The sequence below is a fragment of the Pseudochaenichthys georgianus genome, chromosome 6 (genome assembly GCF_902827115.2).
Source record: "Pseudochaenichthys georgianus chromosome 6, fPseGeo1.2, whole genome shotgun sequence".
Taxonomy (NCBI): Eukaryota; Metazoa; Chordata; class Actinopteri; order Perciformes; family Channichthyidae; genus Pseudochaenichthys; species Pseudochaenichthys georgianus.
In genome coordinates, this window is record NC_047508.1 from 3,085,808 (window position 1) to 3,105,642 (window position 19,835).

At 42.2% G+C, this 19,835-nt stretch overlaps 1 protein-coding gene across 4 annotated transcripts in view; it reads right to left on the bottom strand.

Moving 5' to 3' along the window:
- The window catches only part of exoc3l1 (exocyst complex component 3-like 1), a 65,602-nt gene that overhangs the window by 29,597 nt on the left and 16,170 nt on the right, over positions 1 to 19,835 (bottom strand). For 2 of the 4 annotated variants that reach the window (XM_034085505.2, XM_034085504.2), the window contains exon 2: positions 16,667 to 16,842. The exons of the other annotated variants lie outside the window; for them this stretch is intronic. In XM_034085505.2, coding sequence (XP_033941396.1) covers positions 16,667 to 16,842 — 176 coding nt within the window. The remainder of the gene's footprint in view (positions 1 to 16,666; positions 16,843 to 19,835) is intronic. 4 annotated transcript variants of the gene reach the window in all.

A 19,835-nucleotide genomic window follows, 5' to 3' on the forward strand; every position in this document is an offset into this window, starting at 1 on the left:
CTGAGCCTGATTTCCTAGCCTTTGCCCAGGCCTTGTTTCTCTCATGTAGGAGACTAGATAATTCAGCAGAAAACCAAGGATTGTCTCGTCCCTTCACTCTAAATGTACGCAGGGGTGCATGTCTATCTATAATTTCCATAAAACCAAGATAAAAATAAGACCATGCAGTCTCAACATCAGCACACACATCGATTTTTCCCCAATCAAACCCAAACAGATCATGTACAAAACCCTGCTCCACAAAATGTTTTATGTCTCACTTGATGATAGTACGAGGTTTAACCTTTTGGACTTTTGTGTCCCTAATTGTGGCTACGTCACTCAGATCATTCGCAAATACTCCCACAGCTGAGTATTTATAGGGAATATTAGTTAGAATGAGATCAAATAGGGAGGATATATTTTGGGACTTAATATTAGGGCGAGTAGGACTGTCAACAATCTGAGTAACATTTAAAGAGATACAAAGGTTTTTAAAATCCTCTGACACTGTAGTTAACCAGTCCCAGTTAAAATCTCCAAGTAGCACCATTTCCTTGTAGTCTAGTAGCGATAAAAGATTTGCTAGCGAAGACAAGGAGTCTTTGACAGCTGAGGGGGGTCTGTAACGGCCCACGACCAAGACCTGTTGACCCTTTGCCACTTCTATATTTAAGGCTAAAAATTCAAATTGCTTACTGATAGATTTGGAAACTAATGTGGATAAACTGAACTTATTCTTAACATAAATGGCAACGCCACCGCCTTTATTAGTCCGGTCGGTACGATACACATTATAACCATTTAAGGCAATGTCAGAGGCCAAAATAGATTTATTTAGCCATGTTTCTGATAAAACAATGATGTCAGCGTCAGTCGAGCTCGCAGAATCCACGATGTTCCTGGAGCAAAATCAGCACAGCAGCAAAGGACAGACGAAAGCAGCAGCGTGGTATCCCCGGGGTGAAAGCAGGCCTCTGCAACAGCAGAACCAGGACAGGTGGAAAGCAGGCCCCAGCCGTGGTAAAATCCTCCTCCGCACAGCAGCACACACCCGGTGGAACCGAGTGAGCTAGATCTTCAGAGGGTGGACATGGATATCCTGGAAAATGTTTAGACGCAAAAGACCGAGCCTGGAGGTATCTAAAAAAGTGAGATTTTGGTATGTTGTGATCCGTACACAAGTGTGTAAAGGATGCAAAACTGCCGTCACTTAAAAGATCTTGAAAATAGACCAAGCCACTTCCATGCCAAACAGCAAATGCCATGTCCAAACGGGATGGTGTAAAAAGGTGATTCATTTCATTTAATTTCAAACCTTTATTTATCCAGATTGGTCCCATTGAGATCATAGATCTCTTTTTCAAGGGAGACCTGCAGCATATAGGTTCCACATGAAACATAAAACAATAAAGGACATTATACATTATATTTACAGGATACATAGTTATAGACATTTACAAGTGCCCATTGTATCAGCAAGCATTTCATTTACCCTAGCTTTAAAAACATGCAGAGGAATGAGATTGCTCAGTTTCAATTCTTGCTGAAGATTGTTCCAAGCAAGTGGAACTGTGCACATAAAAGCTGTCTTACCTAAGACAGTCCTTGCTCTTGGCACATCTAACAAGACTACATCATGTGACCTCAGACAATAGCTGCTTGCAACTCTCTGTGTTATCAGAGAGCAGATATAATACGGGAGTTTACCCAACAAAGCTTTATAGATAAACGTGTACCAATGACTGAGCCTCCGTACAGAGAGTGATGGTAAACCTGCCTTGGTATACAGTGTACAGTGATGTGTAAGCGCTTTACAATTTGTGACAAATCTCAGAGCACTGTGATACGCAGCATCCAATTTGCTCAGGTAATTGGCAGGTGCATTCATATAGACCAGATCACCATAGTCCAGCACAGGTAAAAAGGTCACAGTGACTAGCCTTTTCCTGGCCTCAAGCGAGAAACAGGACTTGTTTCTGAAAAAGAAACCTAGCCTAACCCTCAGTTTTTTAAGCAGGTTATTGACATGAAGTTTAAAAGAGAGACAATCATCAAGCCAGATACCAAGGTATTTGTAACAGGCAACAACTTCAAGTTTTGTTCCTTGCGTAGTTACAATATCTAAAACAGGCTCTGGTGTCTTTTTAGCTTTTGAAAAGAGCATTACCTTGGTTTTATCCACATTTAAAAGAAGCTTTAATTCAGAGAGCTGAGTCTGAATAGTGTTAAAAACAGCTTGTAATTTAACAACAGCCTCTTTAATGGAAGGACCTGCACAATACATCACAGTATCATCCGCATAAAAATGTAAAGTAGCTTCATCCACATTATCACCTACACTGTTAATATATATGGAGAATAAAAGTGGTCCTAAAACAGAACCTTGTGGTACACCATTAGAAATGTTTAACCATTCAGAAGACAGTCCATCAAAATGAACACATTGGGACCTTTCAGAGAGGTAGTTCACAAACCACCCCACTGCATTGCTGGATATGCCAATACTGAGTAGCCTCTGCTTTAAAATGCGATGATCAATGGTGTCAAATGCTTTGGAAAGGTCAATAGACAGAGCTGCACAACTCTGCTTATTATCTAAAATAGTAGTAATGTCATTTACCACTTTCATTTTCGCAGTGATGGTGCTGTGTTTCTTTCTGAATCCTGACTGATGTTTAGACAGGATATCATTTATACATAAAAACTCCTTTACTTGTTCACTCACTAAGCGTTCGAGCACCTTAGCCAGAACTGACAATTTAGAGATTGGTCTATAGTTATTTAAAATAGTTGCCTCCCCTCCTTTCAGTAAAGGCAAGACATAAGCAGACTTCCATACTTTTGGAATTGTGTTCGTGCTGAGGGAGAGGTTAAAAAGAGAAGTAAGAGGTGGAGCAATACAATCTGCAGTTATCTTTAAAAAGAAAGGTTCTACGTTGTCCGGGCCAGCCGGTTTCCTAGGGTCTAACTTGGATAATGCCTCATGAACAATACCAATAGTTAAAGGATTAAAACTGAAAGGGTTTTCCAGACCACTTTGTTCAGAGTCAAGGATTGGAGCGTTCACAGGAGCCACACAGCCAAACAGAGAGCCACAAGACACAAAATGCTCATTAAAGCAATTTAGCATAGTAGCCCTGTCTGATATAGTGCCAGATGCTGTGGTAAGGCACGGAGGTAGCTCATTTGGGATATCACCAGTGGAAATCGATTTTATGGCTTTCCAAAATTTCCTAGGATTATTCAGGTTTTCTGTGGTAACCGACAAATAGTACTTTGATTTAGCACTTTTTATTTGAGATGTGAAGCTATTTCTTAGCTGCCTAAAACGTAGCCATTCTACCTCTGAGCCTGATTTCCTAGCCTTAGCCCAAGCATTATTTCTCTCATGAAGGAGACTGGACAGCTCAGCAGAAAACCAGGGATTGTTTCGTCCCTTCACTCTAAATTTACGCAGAGGTGCATGTCTATCTATAATTTTCATAAAACCAAGATAAAAATAAGACCATGCAGTTTCTACATCAGCACACAAATTGATTCTACCCCAATCAAAATCAAACAGATCATGTAAAAAACCCTGCTCCACAAAGTGTTTTTTGTCTCTCTTTGTGATGACACGTGGTTTAACCTTTTGGACCTTAGTGTCCCTAATTGTGGCTACAACACAGTGGTCACTCACATCATTAGCAAATACTCCCACAGATGAGTATTTATGTGGAACATTTGTTAAAATTAGATCAATTAAGGAGGATTTATTTGGGGACTTAATATGTGGGTGAGTAGGACTGTCTATAATCTGGGTAAAATTCAATGAGGTACACAGGTTTTTAAAATCCTCTGACACAGAAGTTAACCAGTCCCAATTAAAATCACCAAGCAGCACTATTTCCTTGTAGGAAAGTTGTGATAACAGTTTTGCCAAAGACGATAAAGAGTCCTTGACAGCCGAAGGTGCCCTGTAGCAGCCCACCACCATGACCTATTGACCCTTTGTTACCTCAATATTCACGGCTAAAAATTCTAGCTGTTTACTAACAGATTTGGAAACCATATTAGTTACACAAAACTTATTTTTCACATAAATGGCAACGCCACCACCTTTTTTAGGCCGGTCAGTACGATATACACTGTAACCATTTATGTAAATGTCAGAGGCCAAAATGGATTTATCTAGCCACGTTTCTGATAAGACAATGACATCAGCATCAGTCGAACTCGCCCAAATACGGACAAAATCTAATTTAGGTAACAGACTACGCACATTTAAATGAATTAAACCTAGCCCAGATCTAGATATAAAATCAGCAGGAGTAGCTATTTGACTAATAGGCCTACTGCTCGGTGGACCTGGATTTGGCTGTACATTTCCTGATAGTAACAACAATAAAAATACCAAGCACCTTTTCCTCTTAATCAACACACATACATTGTCAGCTGTTCTAGAGTCACCAGCAAACTTCGCGAAAGTGAGATTAGAGTTTAAAAAACAATTCTGAAGGACCATCGTGGCAGGCATGTGAGAAAGACAAACATCTTCCGAAATGAATGTCCGCGACAGTGCAACCAGCAATTGTTTGTGCAACACCTCCGAAACTGTACAGGGGATGTCCACTGCGGGCGGCAGAACATACCCGAATCCAGTAGATTGTTCAGGACGACTAGCGATCTTCTCCTTGTCCAGCACAGCCAAGAAAAGGTACAGCAGAAACACGACGCCCGCCATTCTCCCAGTCCAGCACAACAGTATCCACGCTGTTCCCGGAGCAAGGTGGAACCAGGCCTCAGCTATAGCAGCACAGCAGAGTAGAGAAGGTAATCCCACCGCGTTACACCGGCTATTTAATCCACTTTACATCTCCGCCGGTAGCACAGGCGCAGAGAGGAACGGCGATACGCGGTGTGAGGAGCGGCGAGAAAGGCGGCGAGAGGAGAGCTGGGACCACACTTCCGACTCTTTATCTCTGCAAGAGTTGCTCCCTCTCGTGCTAAATCCACTCGGCGGGCAAAAGTAGGATCCCAGAAGTGATTCGCCCAGTGTGGAGTGGCTCCTGAAACCCTTCCCGACGTGCCTTTAGTGGAACTCGGGTCCGCTGTGGTGGATGAGGTTGAACGTGGCTCTCATCCGGAACTCAGCAAAGGTGGATCACGTCTCAGCGCTGACGGCGTGTAACCTGTTCCTCAGGTGAGTTTCAGAGCATGAGCAGGAGCAGCTGTGAATGAGCAGGAGCAGCTGTGAATGAGCAGGAGCAGCTGTGGATTAGACATTATTGGCGAGAAACTGCATATGCTTTTCAGATTCATATGTTTCCTAAATTGACCCCAGATCTTAATTGAGTTTTGGACCACTAAGTTTGAGTTAAACTCACTTACTTTAACATTCAATGGAAGGGGGGCAGTTAAAAATGAGATTGGGGAAACTGGGAGTGTGGACTCCAACTCCATTGTAGCCCATATTGGGCCCTCCTTGTCTGCAAATGTGGTAATCCAGTATGTGAGTTTAGCAATGTCAGTGTGAGAAAAAGTTTTTAGAGAGTACTTGTCCATGGACAAGTGAGTTTGGCAATTTACTTGTCCGAATACATTTTTCACTTGTCCAGAATTGACAACAATTGGGGCCACTGGAATCTTCTTCTTCGTCATCGTATTTTTTACATTTTCCCACGGTTTTTACAACACCGCTAACGTAAGTGAGCGGTAAGATTTTACTGCATCACACATAGGGTTGGGTATCGTTTGGATTTTAACGATTGCGGTTCTGCTTTTCGATTCTGGTTATTTTCGGTTCTCGATTCCGGTTCTTGGAGAGGGTAAATCAGTCCCATGACAAACTGGGAGAAAAATATATTTATGAAAACATTAAGTCAAATCTGTATTCCTATTTACGAATCACTTCATACGGTTGAATTTCTTACGGTTATTGAATACAATTATATAAAAATAATCTCTGCATTGTTTAGTTAGTCCTAAGTGGTGCAGTTTGAGAATGTACAAAGACTCCAGCTCATTCAAAACTCTGCAGCTAGACTACTAACGAATACCAAAAGGAGGGAACACGTTAGTCCTGTCTTAGCTACTCTACACTGGCTTCCTGTAACTCTTAGAATTGATTTGAAGGGGCTTCTCCTCACATACAAAGCTCTAAATGGACAAGGACCCAGCTACATGGCTGACTCTCTAATGAACTACACACCCGCCAGAACACTGCGATCATCAGATGCAGGTCCATTAGAGGTCACCAGAAAGAGTCCTAAGAAGATCGGTGATGCAGCCTTTGTAAACTACGTCCCAAAACTGTGGAACACGTTACCCAACAATATTAGGAAAGCCAATACATTAGGCATTTTTAAAAGGCAGCTTAAAACCTCTCTTTACCAAAGCACTTGACTGATTTTACACTATTACACTGCACTATTCTCTGTGATTGACATTGCACTATTTCTCTATGTTTTATTCCCCATGTTTTTATTTTTAATTATTTTATCCCACTTTATGCTTTGCTCTTGCTGCTTGTTTTACACTGATTTTATGTCTTATTTTTTACTGATGTAAAGCACTTTGAACTGCAATCCCCTGTATGAAAGGTGCTATACAAATAAAGTTATTATTATCATTATTATATTTATAGCCTATAGGCCTAGCGCTTTTCTACAACTCAAAGACACTTGCACGCTTACACATGTCCTGTAATACACATGCTGGCAGCTGCCCAGCTACTCACTGTTTGTAAAAGTTAATAAATAGTATAAATAGCATTTCAATAATGTACTTTCTATACCCTGCTTCATAAACAATACTGACATCCCTGCTCCTCCGAGTCTGGGGGTCCGGGGATGTGAGGACAGCGCGAGGACACAGACAGGGAGGCTGCTTCACTTCATAAAGGAAATGGCGGTCAATATTAACACAGGAGCTCAAATGCTTAATAACCTTCATTACGTGTTAGAGAGAGAACATAAGTTTGACAAAGATGAGGCTGTTATACGGGCAGCGGATCCGCTGTGTGTAGAAAGAGAGAGAGACGCTGAGCTGCACCGTGCAGCGATCAGCTGATACGGAGCATGGAGAGAGAGAGCTGCAGTCCGCGGGGCTCGGCCTCTCCTCCTGTCCTCACAACTCTTATTAATCCCGGGACCGGACAATTGTTATTTGTTCCTACTCGGAACCGAGTTTTGCTTCCCAGCCCGGCCACTGTGCTACACTTCCCGCCCCGCCACCGTCTAACTGTACAGAAAGCGGCGAGATGCATTTCCTTAGGAATCGACAAGCAGAACCAAAACTAACACTTCTAAACGAACAATGGCGGACACGGACAATTTGCGAATGAGTTCTGCCTTTTGTAAACTCAATGTATCAATAATTTGTCAATAAATCGGGGCGAAAAATGTCACTTGTCCGCCGGACAAGTCAATTGAAAGATCTACTTGTCCGATATTGTAAATAACACGTCCCGGACGGTGGGACGTGTACTATTTCGCACACTGAGTTAGCTGCCCAGTAATAAAAAAGAAATTAGGTAGACCCAAACCACCTTCAGATGTGACCCTATCCAGATTTACCTTCTTTGTGCGTGCAGGCTGCTTATTCCATATAAACGCAGAGATAAGGCTGTCTAGTTGGGCAAAAAAGGATTTTGGGATGAAAATCGGAATCATCTGAAACAGGTACAAATATCTGGGCAATATTGTCATTTTCACAGCGTTTATCCGCCCTGCTAGTGTGACAGGCAGCTTCGAACACCTATCTAGATCATTCTTGGTGCGTTCCAAGATAGATTTATAATTGTACTTAAAAATATCCTTAACCTCATTTTAACTAATGTTCCCCATAAATATTCATCTGTGGGAGTATTTGCAAATGATCTGAGCGATCACTGTGTTGTAGCCACAATTAGGGACACTAAGGTCCAAAAGGTTAAACCTTGCATTATCATCAAGAGAGACATAAAACATTTTGTGGAGCAGGGGTTTGTGCATGATCCGTTTGATTTTGATTGGGGTCAAATCGATCTGTGTGTTGATGTAGAAACCGCATGGTCTTATTTTTATCTTGGTTTTATGGAGATCATTGATAGACATGCACCCCTGCGTAAATTTAGAGTAAAGGGACGAGACAATCCTTGGTTTTCTAGTGAGCTGTCTAGTCTCCTTCATGAGAGAAACAAGGCCTGGGCAAAGGCTAGGCAATCAGGCTCAGAGGTAGAGTGGCTGCGTTTTAGGCAGCTAAGGAATAGCTTCACTTCAAATGTCAAAAGTGCAAAGTCGAAGTACTATTTGTCAGTTACCACAGAAAACCTAAATAATCCTAGGAAATTTTGGAAAGCAATCAAATCGATATCAACCGGTGACATCCGTAATGAGCTACCTCCGTGCATCTGGCACTATATCGGACAGGGCTACTATGCTAAATTGCTTTAATGAGCATTTTGTGTCCTGCGGTTCTATGTTTGATTCTGTGACTAACTCTGCTTCTGTGAACACCCCGATCCGTGACTCTGAACAATGTGGTCTGGAAAACCCTGTCAGTTTTACTCCTTTTACTGTCAATGTTGTTCATGAAGCCTTATCTAAGCTAGATCCTAGGAAACCGGCTGGCCCGGACAACTTAGAACCTTTCTTTTTAAAGATAGCTGCAGATTTTATTGCTCCACCTCTCACTACTCTTTTTAACCTCTCCCTCAGCACAAATACAATTCCAAAAGTATGGAAGTCTGCTTATGTCTTGCCTTTACTGAAAGGAGGGGAGGCAACTATTTTAAATAACTATAGGCCAATCTCTAAATGGTCAGTTCTGGCTAAGGTGCTCGAACGCCTTGTGAGTGAACAGGTAAAGGAGTTTTTATGTACAAATTACATCCTTTCAAAACATCAGTCAGGATTCAGAAAGAAACACAGCACCATCACTGCAACAATGAAAGTGGTAAATGACATTACTAGTATTTTAGATAATAAGCAGAGTTGTGCAGCTCTGTTTATTGACCTTTCCAAAGCGTTTGACACCGTTGATCATCGCATCTTAAAACAGAGGCTACTCAGTATAGGCATATCCTGCCTTGCAGTGGGGTGGTTTGTGAACTACCTCTCTGAAAGGTCCCAATGTGTTCATTTTCTATGGACTGTCTTCTGAGTGGTTAAACATTTCTAATGGTGTACCACAAGGTTCTGTTTTAGGACCACTTTTATTCTCCATATATATCAACAGTTTAGGTGATAATGTGGATGAAGCTACTTTACATTTGTATGCGGATGACACTGTAATGTATTGTGCAGGTCCCTCCATTAAAGAGGCTGTTGTTAAATTACAGGCTGTTTTTAACACTATTCAGACTCAGCTCTTTGAATTAAAGCTTCTTTTAAATGTGGATAAAACCAAGATAATGCTCTTTTCAAAAGCAAAAAAGACACCAGAGCCTGTTTTAGATATTGTAACTACGCAAGGAACAAAACTTGAAGTTGTTGCCTGTTACAAATACCTTGGTATCTGGCTTGATGATTGTCTTACTTTTAAACTTCAGGTCACTAATCTGCTTAAAAAGCTGAGGGTTAGGCTAGGTTTCTTCTACAGGAACAAGTCCTGTTTCTCGCTTGAGGCCAGGAAAAGGCTAGTCACTGTGACCTTTTTACCTGTGCTGGACTATGGTGATTTGATATATATGAATGCACCTGCCCATTGCCTGGAAAGGTTAGATGCTGCGTATCACAGTGCTCTGAGATTTGTTACTAACTGTAAAGTACTTACTCATCACTGTACCCTGTATGCCAAGGCAGGTCTGCCTTCACTAACTGTACGGAGGCTCAGTCATTGGTACATGTTCATTTATAAAGCCATGTTGGGTAAACTACCTTTTTATATCTGCTCTCTGATCTCTCGACGAATTGAAAGTACGTATTGCCTGAGATCTCATGATGTTGTTTTATTAAATGTGCCAAGTGCCAGGGCTGTCTTAGGGAAGAAAGCTTTTAGATGTGCAGCTCCACTAAATTGGAACAGTCTGCAAACCTGTTTAAAACTGAGCACTTTGGTTCCCCTGCATCATTTTAAAACTCGGCTGGGTGACATGCTGTTTGATACTCATGGTACCTGTCACTGTAAATAGAGTTTTGTAAACTGTACCCTGTACCTTATGTTGTATGTCATCCTTATAGTTGTTCTGTTGTTTTTATGTTACATGTGTAACTAATGTCCTGAAGGTCACCCTTGAAAAAGAGATCTTTTGATCTCAAGGGGCTTCACCTGGTTAAATAAAGGCTACAAACAAACAAAACCGAGCCTGCTATCTCAATACCCAGGTAAGTACATTTTTCATTTTCAATCCTAAAGGGCAGATGACCATAATCCTCCAGCCTTGCCAAGTCATTGAGAGGAAATAGTAAAGATTTTGACAAGTTAATTTTGTAACCTGATATGTTCCCAAATGTCTTCAGCAAGGAGAGAACACATGGCATGCTTTCTATTGGGTCTGACATTTGCAAGAGCAGGTCATCCGCATATAGAGATGTTTTATGCACTGTGTTGCCCCTGGAAACGCCCTTAATCCTATTGTCCGTTCTGATAGCAATTGCTAAGGGTTCAATAGCAATGTCGAATAAATAGGGTGACAGGCAGCATCCCTGCCTTGTTCCTCTGTAGAGCATAAAATATTCGGAAATAAGACTGTTTGTTTTAACAGCGGCTCTAGGAGCTAAGTATATTGTCTTAATACATTTACAGGTCCCAGTCCAAATGTTTCCAAGGCAGAAAAAAGATAGTTCCACTCAATCCTATCAAACGCCTTTTCAGCATCAAGGCTCAGGATAATTTCAGGCCGTACGGTGGATTTAGGAGACAATAATACATTAAATAACCGCCGTACATTAAAAAATGAATGTCGCCCAGAGATGAAACCTGTTTGGTCTTCATCAATAATGGTAGGAATAAAGGCTTCTAATCGCTGCGCAAGGACTTTAGTTAATATTTTATAATCACAGCAAAGAAGGCTGATTGGTCTATAGGAACTACACTGTGAGGGATCCTTGTCTTTTTTCAATATCACTGAAATTGTCGCTTGAGAGAGTGTTGGTGGCAATTTACCATTAACCAGTGATTCTTCATAAACTGATTTTAAAACCGGCACAAGTTTTGAGGAATATTCCTTATAAAACTCGATGGGAAACCCATCCGGACCTGGTGCCTTCCCTGTACTAGACAGTCTGATTGCGCCTTCTATTACTCCAATCCAGAAACGACTGAATTTCAGACGAGTTAACATCTACCTCTGATTGATATAAAGTAGAATAGTATTGCTTAAACTGGTCATTAATTATTTGGGGATTATGCGAAGTCGAATCGGCACCTGTATTGATCCTTGGGATCGTCTGTCCATCCGCCTGCTGCTTGAGCTGAAGTGCGAGGAGTCTCCCTGCTCTGTCCCCATGTTCATAGTAAACGTGTTTAGTTTTTAAAAAAAATGTTCAGCTCTCCATGTCGAAAGTGTGTTAAATTCAGATTGAAGCAGTACTTTTTCTTTAAAAAGATCTGCCGTGGGCAAGAGAGCATACCGTCTATCAACATCTGCAATGCTGTGTGTCAGTTATTTAAGTTTCTTAGATTACTCTTTATTTTTATGTGCAGTGTATGAAATAGCCTGTCCCCTGATGTAAGCTTTTAGGGATTCCCATAGAACACTCCCATAGAACGAAATATCCCTGGTGTCATTCATTTCTAGAAAAAAGTCACTCTGGCCACTGAGGTAAGTATTAAAGTGTTCATATGAAAGCAAATGGGGGTCTAGACGCCAGCTGCATTGGGGTGCTATATTACCAGGAAACATCATATCCATTTGTACTGGACCATGGTCCAGTACAGTCTGATAACATAATGCTGTGGTACTGGCTCCTGGGGATTAAGGGAAGTAATTGGTCATCTACAATGAAATAATCAATCCTGGAATAGCTATAGTGGACAGGGGAGAAAAACGAAAATGGTTTAGTATTAGGATGTTTTGTCCGCCACGGGTCGGATAGTCCACAGGAGCGCAGGAAGGAGTTTATAGCTATCGCAGATGTTGACAGGGTACTATTAGGTCTAGGGTTGGATCTGTCAAGGTGGGCATGGAGAACGCAGTTAAAATCACCACCCAGGTGGGGTGGGCTGAGAAGAAGTTTATGAAAAACTTTGAGTCATCCCAATTCGGTCCATAGATGTTAGCCAATATTAAAGGAGTATTAAACAACCTGCCAACTGCAACAATATATCTACTATTGGGATCAGATATTATTTCAGAGAGTTCAAAAGGTATCCCGTTTCTAATTAAAATTGCTGTGCCCCTGGTTTTGTAATCAATACGCGAGTGATACACTTGTCCAATCCAACTGCATCTTAGTCTCTTTTGGGAGTTAATATTCAGATGTGTTTCCTGCAGAAACATCACATCAGGCTTCAATGATTTTAAATGGGCAAATATTTTACTCTGTTTCACCATATTATTTAGGCCTTTGACATTCCAGCTGATGAAAGAGAATGCACTTTGTTGTTTATCTACAGCAGGGGTGGGGAACCTCCGGCCTCCGGGCCGTATACGGCCTCGACTGACAGGGGTGCAGTTCTGACGGAGTTCTGACGGAGCAGTTCTGACGGAGAGCACCAGAACCACTCCAGCACTTCAGAAATTGCAGTACCGATAAATCCATACACATGCCGCAGTTTCTGCGTGTCTGTGTCTTTAGTTGAAAGCCCAGTGGCGATCTGCTCATCTGTCATACTGATCAGACAGTCAATAACTGTGTTGTTATCATTAGCATCTGGTTAGCTAGCTATGCTAACGAATATAAGAAGCTTTTTCTACAACCAGTGAGGTAAAGGCACATCTTTATATGATCATTATAGTTATAAAAAAAATAAGAGAATAAAGTAAACAGGTATAAAATACTATATGACAGTTATTAATAAAGAAGAATACAGTTTGAAAGGGGAGTGATTTGTCAAATATCCATAAATTAAAAGAAAATCTGCTTACAGTTGTGTTTGGGTGTTGAGAGATGTGTCCATAGATCTCCTAATGTTGCTCTCAAAGTGCACCAGATTGATGCTTTTAACTTCAACATTTAAAAAAAATCTTCCCAGGGGAGCACGCCACACCCTGCACGTGCATGCATACGCGAGTCATGGTGAGATATCTGGATTAAGAGGTTGCTTTGTCTTTGCACAGAATGAAATGAATGGGCTGTGATTTTAGTTTTTTTAAGCAGAGGTCAATAACTTGTAAGGCCCTCTGAGGATATTGTAAAAATTGAAATGGCCCTTGAGAGGAAAAAGGTTCCCCACCCCTGATCTACAGCATCAAGAGCCATAACTCTGCCACTGCATACATGGTCTGGACTTGAAAGTTGGCACAATCTGAACACATATGTGCAATCTTGGGTTAAGGCATGAAACAATAGAAAAGCAAAAAAGTACCACAAAACAGACAAAAGTTAAGAAAGTAACACAAAATAAACTCTTACCATCCTGGATCCCCGGGCTGATCTTCTTAAAGCCTGAGACTGCCCAACAAACACTCGTCATACTCTTAGGCATATAACACGTCAAGACTAACCTAAACACTCGACTGAACTGTGCAAGGGCAGAACAATATGAATTTAAATGAAACATGGCCCTTCTCATAGCACCGACATTGCTGCACTTATGTGGTCATAACTTAAAACAGCCTTAAACACCTACAGTTGGGAGATATAAACAGCTATAACTTGAGAAAATCTGCATTGTTGTAATTTCCCTGACTCATTGTCCATAGTCCACACATAAAGCGCAACCAACTGTAGTGTAATTAACAGTCAAAAATGTAGTCATTGTGATACAGGCTGTGACATTATCCTGCAGCTCCAACAGTACCTGTCATGGCCCCAATATTGATTATCACTCTCCCTCCGTGTCCCGCGGGTGCAAATCCGTCTCAATGTAGTGCTTTGCCTTGGTTGGGTCTTCAAATGACTTTTGCTCTCCAGCTGAGGTTGTGATTTTAAGTGTGGCTGGATACACAAGTCCATACTTCACACCAGGGCATATGCGCAGCAGCCCCCGGACCTCAGTAAACCCTCCTTTTCCTCACCGAGAGCGTGTAGTCCGGGTAGATGTAGAAACGCTTGCCGTTGTGGAAGATGGGCCCCGCTCCCATGGCTTTCCGTATAATATCTGCTTTCTCCTGAAAGTAGTGGAATTTAATGATGATCGGCCTCGGGGCATCCCCATCAGCTGGTTTCGGCTGCAAGCCCCTATGTGCACGGTCAAGCGTCAGTGTGTAGTCCAGGCTCAGAGCATCCTGCAGTAGTTGAGCTATGGCTTTCTCTGGTCGAATATTCCCAGTCCCTTCCGCCACACCGACTAGTCGACAATTATCTCTCCGTTGTCGAGACTCTAGATCTTCGGTTTTGTCCACCAACTTGTTTACTTGTGAGGACAGCGTAGTAACTTTAGCCTCGAGTTCCACTACCCGGTTAGCATAGCAATTAGCCCCCTCCTCAAGGCCTTCAATGCGCATTACGAAAGTTGTGTTCTCCTTCCTAACATCTCTAACAACCTTAGTAAACTGTGTGCGCACATTGAAGATTTCTGATCTTAAGTCCCTCGACAGGTTGTCTATTTTGGTGTGCAATTCACCTACAGCCGCCGTCACCGTTGAGTCGATCTTAGTTAGCACAAACTTCTCAGTCCGCTTTAGGGCGGCCATGATTGCCTGTGTATCCGACAGCGGCTCCGCCGACCCGGCCTTGTCTTCCTCAGACGAGACAGCGGCGTTTCGGTCTTTGGTTCCTCTGCATTTTTTGAGAGTTTTATGTATAACCAAATCAAAACACGGTCACTTTTAGATAGCTGAACACTTTAGAGACACATTTGCCCCACGGGAGCGAGAAAAGAGGCGAAAATAATTTTTGAAATGTTCCTTCCAAGCAGAGCTCAGAAAACTGCGTCCTCACATGTCGCTGCTCCCTACACCACTGTTTCTTTTAACCCGCACCGCCTAGTGGTTAAAGCACGTTATTGAAATGAGTTGTTGAATAAGTTATATTTGATGAAAACATTTAAATATTAAGAGTAGCCTACATACAAAATAGGGGTCAATGATAGAAATATAGAATAGAAAATATCAAGAAGATACTGTAGTGATCTCTACAATAAAATAGTTTAGTGCAGGACGTCCAAAGATATTAACAGGAATCGTCCTGTTAATATCTTTGGACGTCCTGCAGTTTGTCTGTTTTGTACATCGGTACAAAACAGACAAACTAATAAGGCTGAATTTGAATTTGAATTTGACTCCGGTGTAACTAAAGTCTGATGTAAGGGTTGTTTATATTTCACATCATTAATCAGAATCTGCAAAGTAACAAAAATAAATGTAATAGAATAAAAATACCAGGTTAACCTCTGAATTGTAGTGGAGTAGAACAAAGTAGTATGCTGCTGTAACAAAAACATTTCCCGACTTGGGATCAATAAAGTATCTTATCTTAAGATGGTCGATGGCTACTGCCATATTTTCTAAATGTGCCTCTGAACCTATACAAGTGCATGTTTCAGGCTTATCAATGAACAACAGGAGGGGTCACAGACATAAGACCAGCTGTTAAATAAAGCTCTTCTGACCTTAGCTGTCATGTGGGTATATTAATGCTGCCCATTATGGACACAAGCAATTTTCACCCATGTATTAATTATATGTTTTAAATGTGATAACACCAATGTGTTTTGTATCCCCTAAACCTCCAGGGATGTATACTGTTTAAAACTTCTAATTGTGGGAAATACGTAAACGTCTTTTAAAACTACAATTCCCAGTAGAGACGTGCCATAGAACATGTTGCGAAACACACAATAGCCAGCATGTGTAATTCTGGGGGGGAGGGCTAGGCTGGAACCGTCCAAGTCCAGTTTTGGAAAGTCTGCCGTGGTTCCATTCCATTTCAAAGAGCTGTTTGACGCTCGGCGTAACCTTGCCGCACTGCCACTCCAACATCCAATCACAGGGCTTGATGACTAATCACAGGGTTTGTAAAGCAAGGCGGATGTTGTAGTCCCAAACGATAGCTGGGGATTCTGGGTAGTGTAGTGTCTTCGGAAACTCTGTAGTGTCTAAACTCCAAATAAACAATTGGTTTTTCCGAATCGATGGTTAAAAACACAAAAGCATTGTACACAATTTAAACCAATCAATATTGTGTAATTAACAAGGATAAACAGATTTTTTTTAGTAAATGAGTAATGCAGATATCACTGTGTAATCATTTGACAGTGTGGGGAATACTTCTGGTTTTATTATGAAAACTTAAAGACCGGAAATACTGTTTTCACCCACGCTAACTTTACATGGAAGCTGCATACACGTTATCCTGGCGAGACCTCAAATCATCTTCGTAATATCTATCAAACTATAGATCCTACACATCGACTGGACGTAGATTATAAAAGTACAATATACACTTCTCGCTATAAATCTAATAAAAAAGCATTTTAATGGCCAAACTATTCCACAATTTAGAATTTTCCAAATAGGGTTATTTGTGAATAAACGGGAGCATATTGTTTCTTACACGACCACTAGAGGTGCTACACTTTAAAACGTGACTCTGGGTCGTATTAAGCTGCTGAACAATCGACCTATATGGTCGTTTTTTGTAGGAGGACAGGCTGATTGTGATGTCTGTGGTGTCACCTTGAGTCTGGTGTGTATGGAGGCAGTCCTCTGACTCTCTCTCTTCCTGTACTGGCTCAGCCGCTCCAGATGCTCCGGCCGACAGAACACACCTGAAGCCCACTTCAGGGCAGCGCCCCGGGCCAGGCACTCGGCCCGCTCCACCTCCGGCCATATCTGAGCCACCTGCAGTGAATCTGACAGAACACCAGGGAACAATAACATTATTGTTATAACTATATGTAGCAGCTAGTGTCTCCATGCTCATTTAGACAATACTAACACACCTACATCTCCAACCAAGTGCCAGATTTTAACAAGGAAAATCAAATATGTGGAATAAAAAAGACAATATCTGGTTCTGCTGCATCCATTCTGATCCTTGGTGTTGGAATGCAAAGCTAAAATGGGGCAGTACTCTTTTAAAATCCTAATTTTTGGATTGTATTATAATTAGGGCTGTCAAGTTAACGCGTTAATAACGCGTTAACGCAAAAAAACATTAACGTCACTAATTATTTTAACGCGATTAACGCATGTGTATTTTTTTCCTCGGCCGCCCCATAGTTTCAGAGCGCATCGAGTTTAAAATACCATCTACAAGCTGATGCTGACAGCCCCGCTCCTGCTGCCCGTTTGCAGCAGACCGCACTTCCACGCTCACCGGCAGGCACCGACTGGCCATCGGGAGGACCGGGAGGGTGTGTGTTTGTGTGGCCCGAGCGAGAGAGAGACCTTACGTGCATTGTTGTTGTTAGCATCTGGTGCTAGCTAGCTGCGCTAACGGATATAAGGAGCTGTTTAAATGAAAACAGAGGAGCGACATTTCGCCGAAAACTGCGCCGAGCACTTGACTTTATGCAGGAAGCCAGACAGTGAGACATTGTAGGAGAAGTCAGCACACTAAGCTAGTGTTAATGCGCACAACGTGATCGCAGCGTCCAGGCAGCTCCCGTTCGAGCATTATGCCTTGAGTTGCACATAGCTCCAACGATCCCACACACACACACACACACACACACACACACACACACACACACACACACACACACACACACACACACACACACACACACACACACCATTTGTATTGTATGAGAGAGGTTCCAGGTTGAATTGAGGCGAATATTTGTAATGTTCAGAGGTTGTTGTTTAATATTCATGAGAATATTTGTCATTGTTCAAATGATAATAAACATTAGCATAAAGCATATGTGTCCACTCATATGTTGATAAGAGTATTACAAACTTGAAAAATATTCCTCTAAGGTACATTTAGAACAGATCAAAAATGTGCAATTAATTTGCGATTAATCGCGATTAACTATGGACAATCATGCGATTAATCGCGATTAAATATTTTAATCGACTGACAGCCCTAATTATAATGTACATTTTCAGTTGACATATGTTTTGTCTGCCAATGCCTTTTTACCTACTACCACTGGGAGAGAAATGTTCAGATTCCTGTAATTTTTATTACATTTACAATTCTTTAATTTTTAGTAAAGAACCACTAGGAAATGTAATAATACAATAACTGAATAAAAGAAAAAGGGATTAGAGGATTTTTCTTGTTGTTGGTGTTGTGACTCGACAGATATGTTAGGTTTAGTTGTGTTTTTAGTCTAGTTTTGTGTTTTTATCTTGTCACTTCCTGTTTTTATTTTGAAAGTAATCTTTCCTGTCATTCCAGATCCCACATTTCCTGCCTTTGTGTGTTTCCCGCCCGTGAGATTGCTTGGCCCTGCCCTGATTGTTTTCACCTGTGCCCATCCCCCTCACCTATATATAGCCCTGGTGTTTCTTTGTTCCTTTGTCAGTTCGTTATGTTTCATGTCGTGAGCACCTAGGCCTTTTGACTCCTGATACCTACCTTGCGATTTAGACCTTTTGCCAAGTGAGTTTTTGTGTTGCTGTACAACTTAGTTTTGGCTGTTTAACTACTTTCTATTTTTTGAAAGTACGATTTAGTTTTTTTATTAAAGAACATTCTATTTTTGGACAACTGTCTCCGAGTCCTGCTTTTGGGTCCTGCGTCCTGTGTCTCGGTTTCATAACAGTACGAACTGACCAAAATATGGACCCAGCGGATTCAGAGACAGTGAAGATAGCTCTGCGAGACTACACCAGCATGAGGAGCAGCTGGGCGCCATCAACCTGGGGGTGAGGGACCTGAACGGCCGTCAGGAAAATGTTCAAGCCTCCGTCAATACTCAGGTGAATCACCTTGCCGAACAGCTGCACCGTGTCCTCGCTCACCTGGAAGCTGGTTCATCCCCTCAGCCTCCTGCTGTTGCTCACACACCAATTGCTCCAGCTGACCATGTGCCACTCCATGCTCCACCGCCTCGTCTGGCATCTCCAGAGCGATTCTCCGGAGATTCCGGTGACTGTCGCCCTTTCATTGTTCATTGTGATCTCCATTATAAATATAACCCTGCTTCATTCCCCACTGATCACTCTAAAGTGGCCGTCATGGTGAGCCACTTAACGGGGAGAGCAGCGGCCTGGGCTACGTCCGAATGGGCGAGAGATTCACCTACCTGTAATTCTCTGGATGTATTTACAGACACTCTCACCAAGGTGTTTAATCGCACGGCTCCTGGAAGGGAGGCAACCAGAGCACTGATGCAGATTAAGCAGTCAGCGCAGAGTATCGGACTATGCCATTGAGTTCAGGACCCTTGCAGCAGATAGTGGCTGGAATTCTTCAGCACTGCTCGACGCCTTTTTGTCTGGTCTTTCGGATTCCATTAAAGACCAGTTAATACCTTTGGACCTCCCAGAAGACTCAGATTCTGTCATTGCACTGGCAGTTCGAATAGACAATAGACTGGCCGAAAGACAAAAAGAAAGGTTCAAGAATGTGGCACGTCTGCCTCGACACCAAGGGGACACACCAAGCCATCGTCCCGCCTGGAGACCTCCTGCCGATACTCCTCCTGAGAGAAGAGTGCTCCCTAGTGTCTCAGAGGAGCCCATGCAGTTGGGTCGGGCAAAGTTGACTTCGGAGGAACGTCTTCGGTGCATTCAGGAGGGCAGGTGTTTTTACTGTGGGGAGCAAGGGCACCTTTTGGCTTCTTGTACAGCAAAAGATCGGGCTCATCAGGGACGAGGAGGACCCTGGTGAGCCGACTGTCATCTGGATTCCCTCCTCGTACGTTGACACAGGTACAGGTAAAAGTAG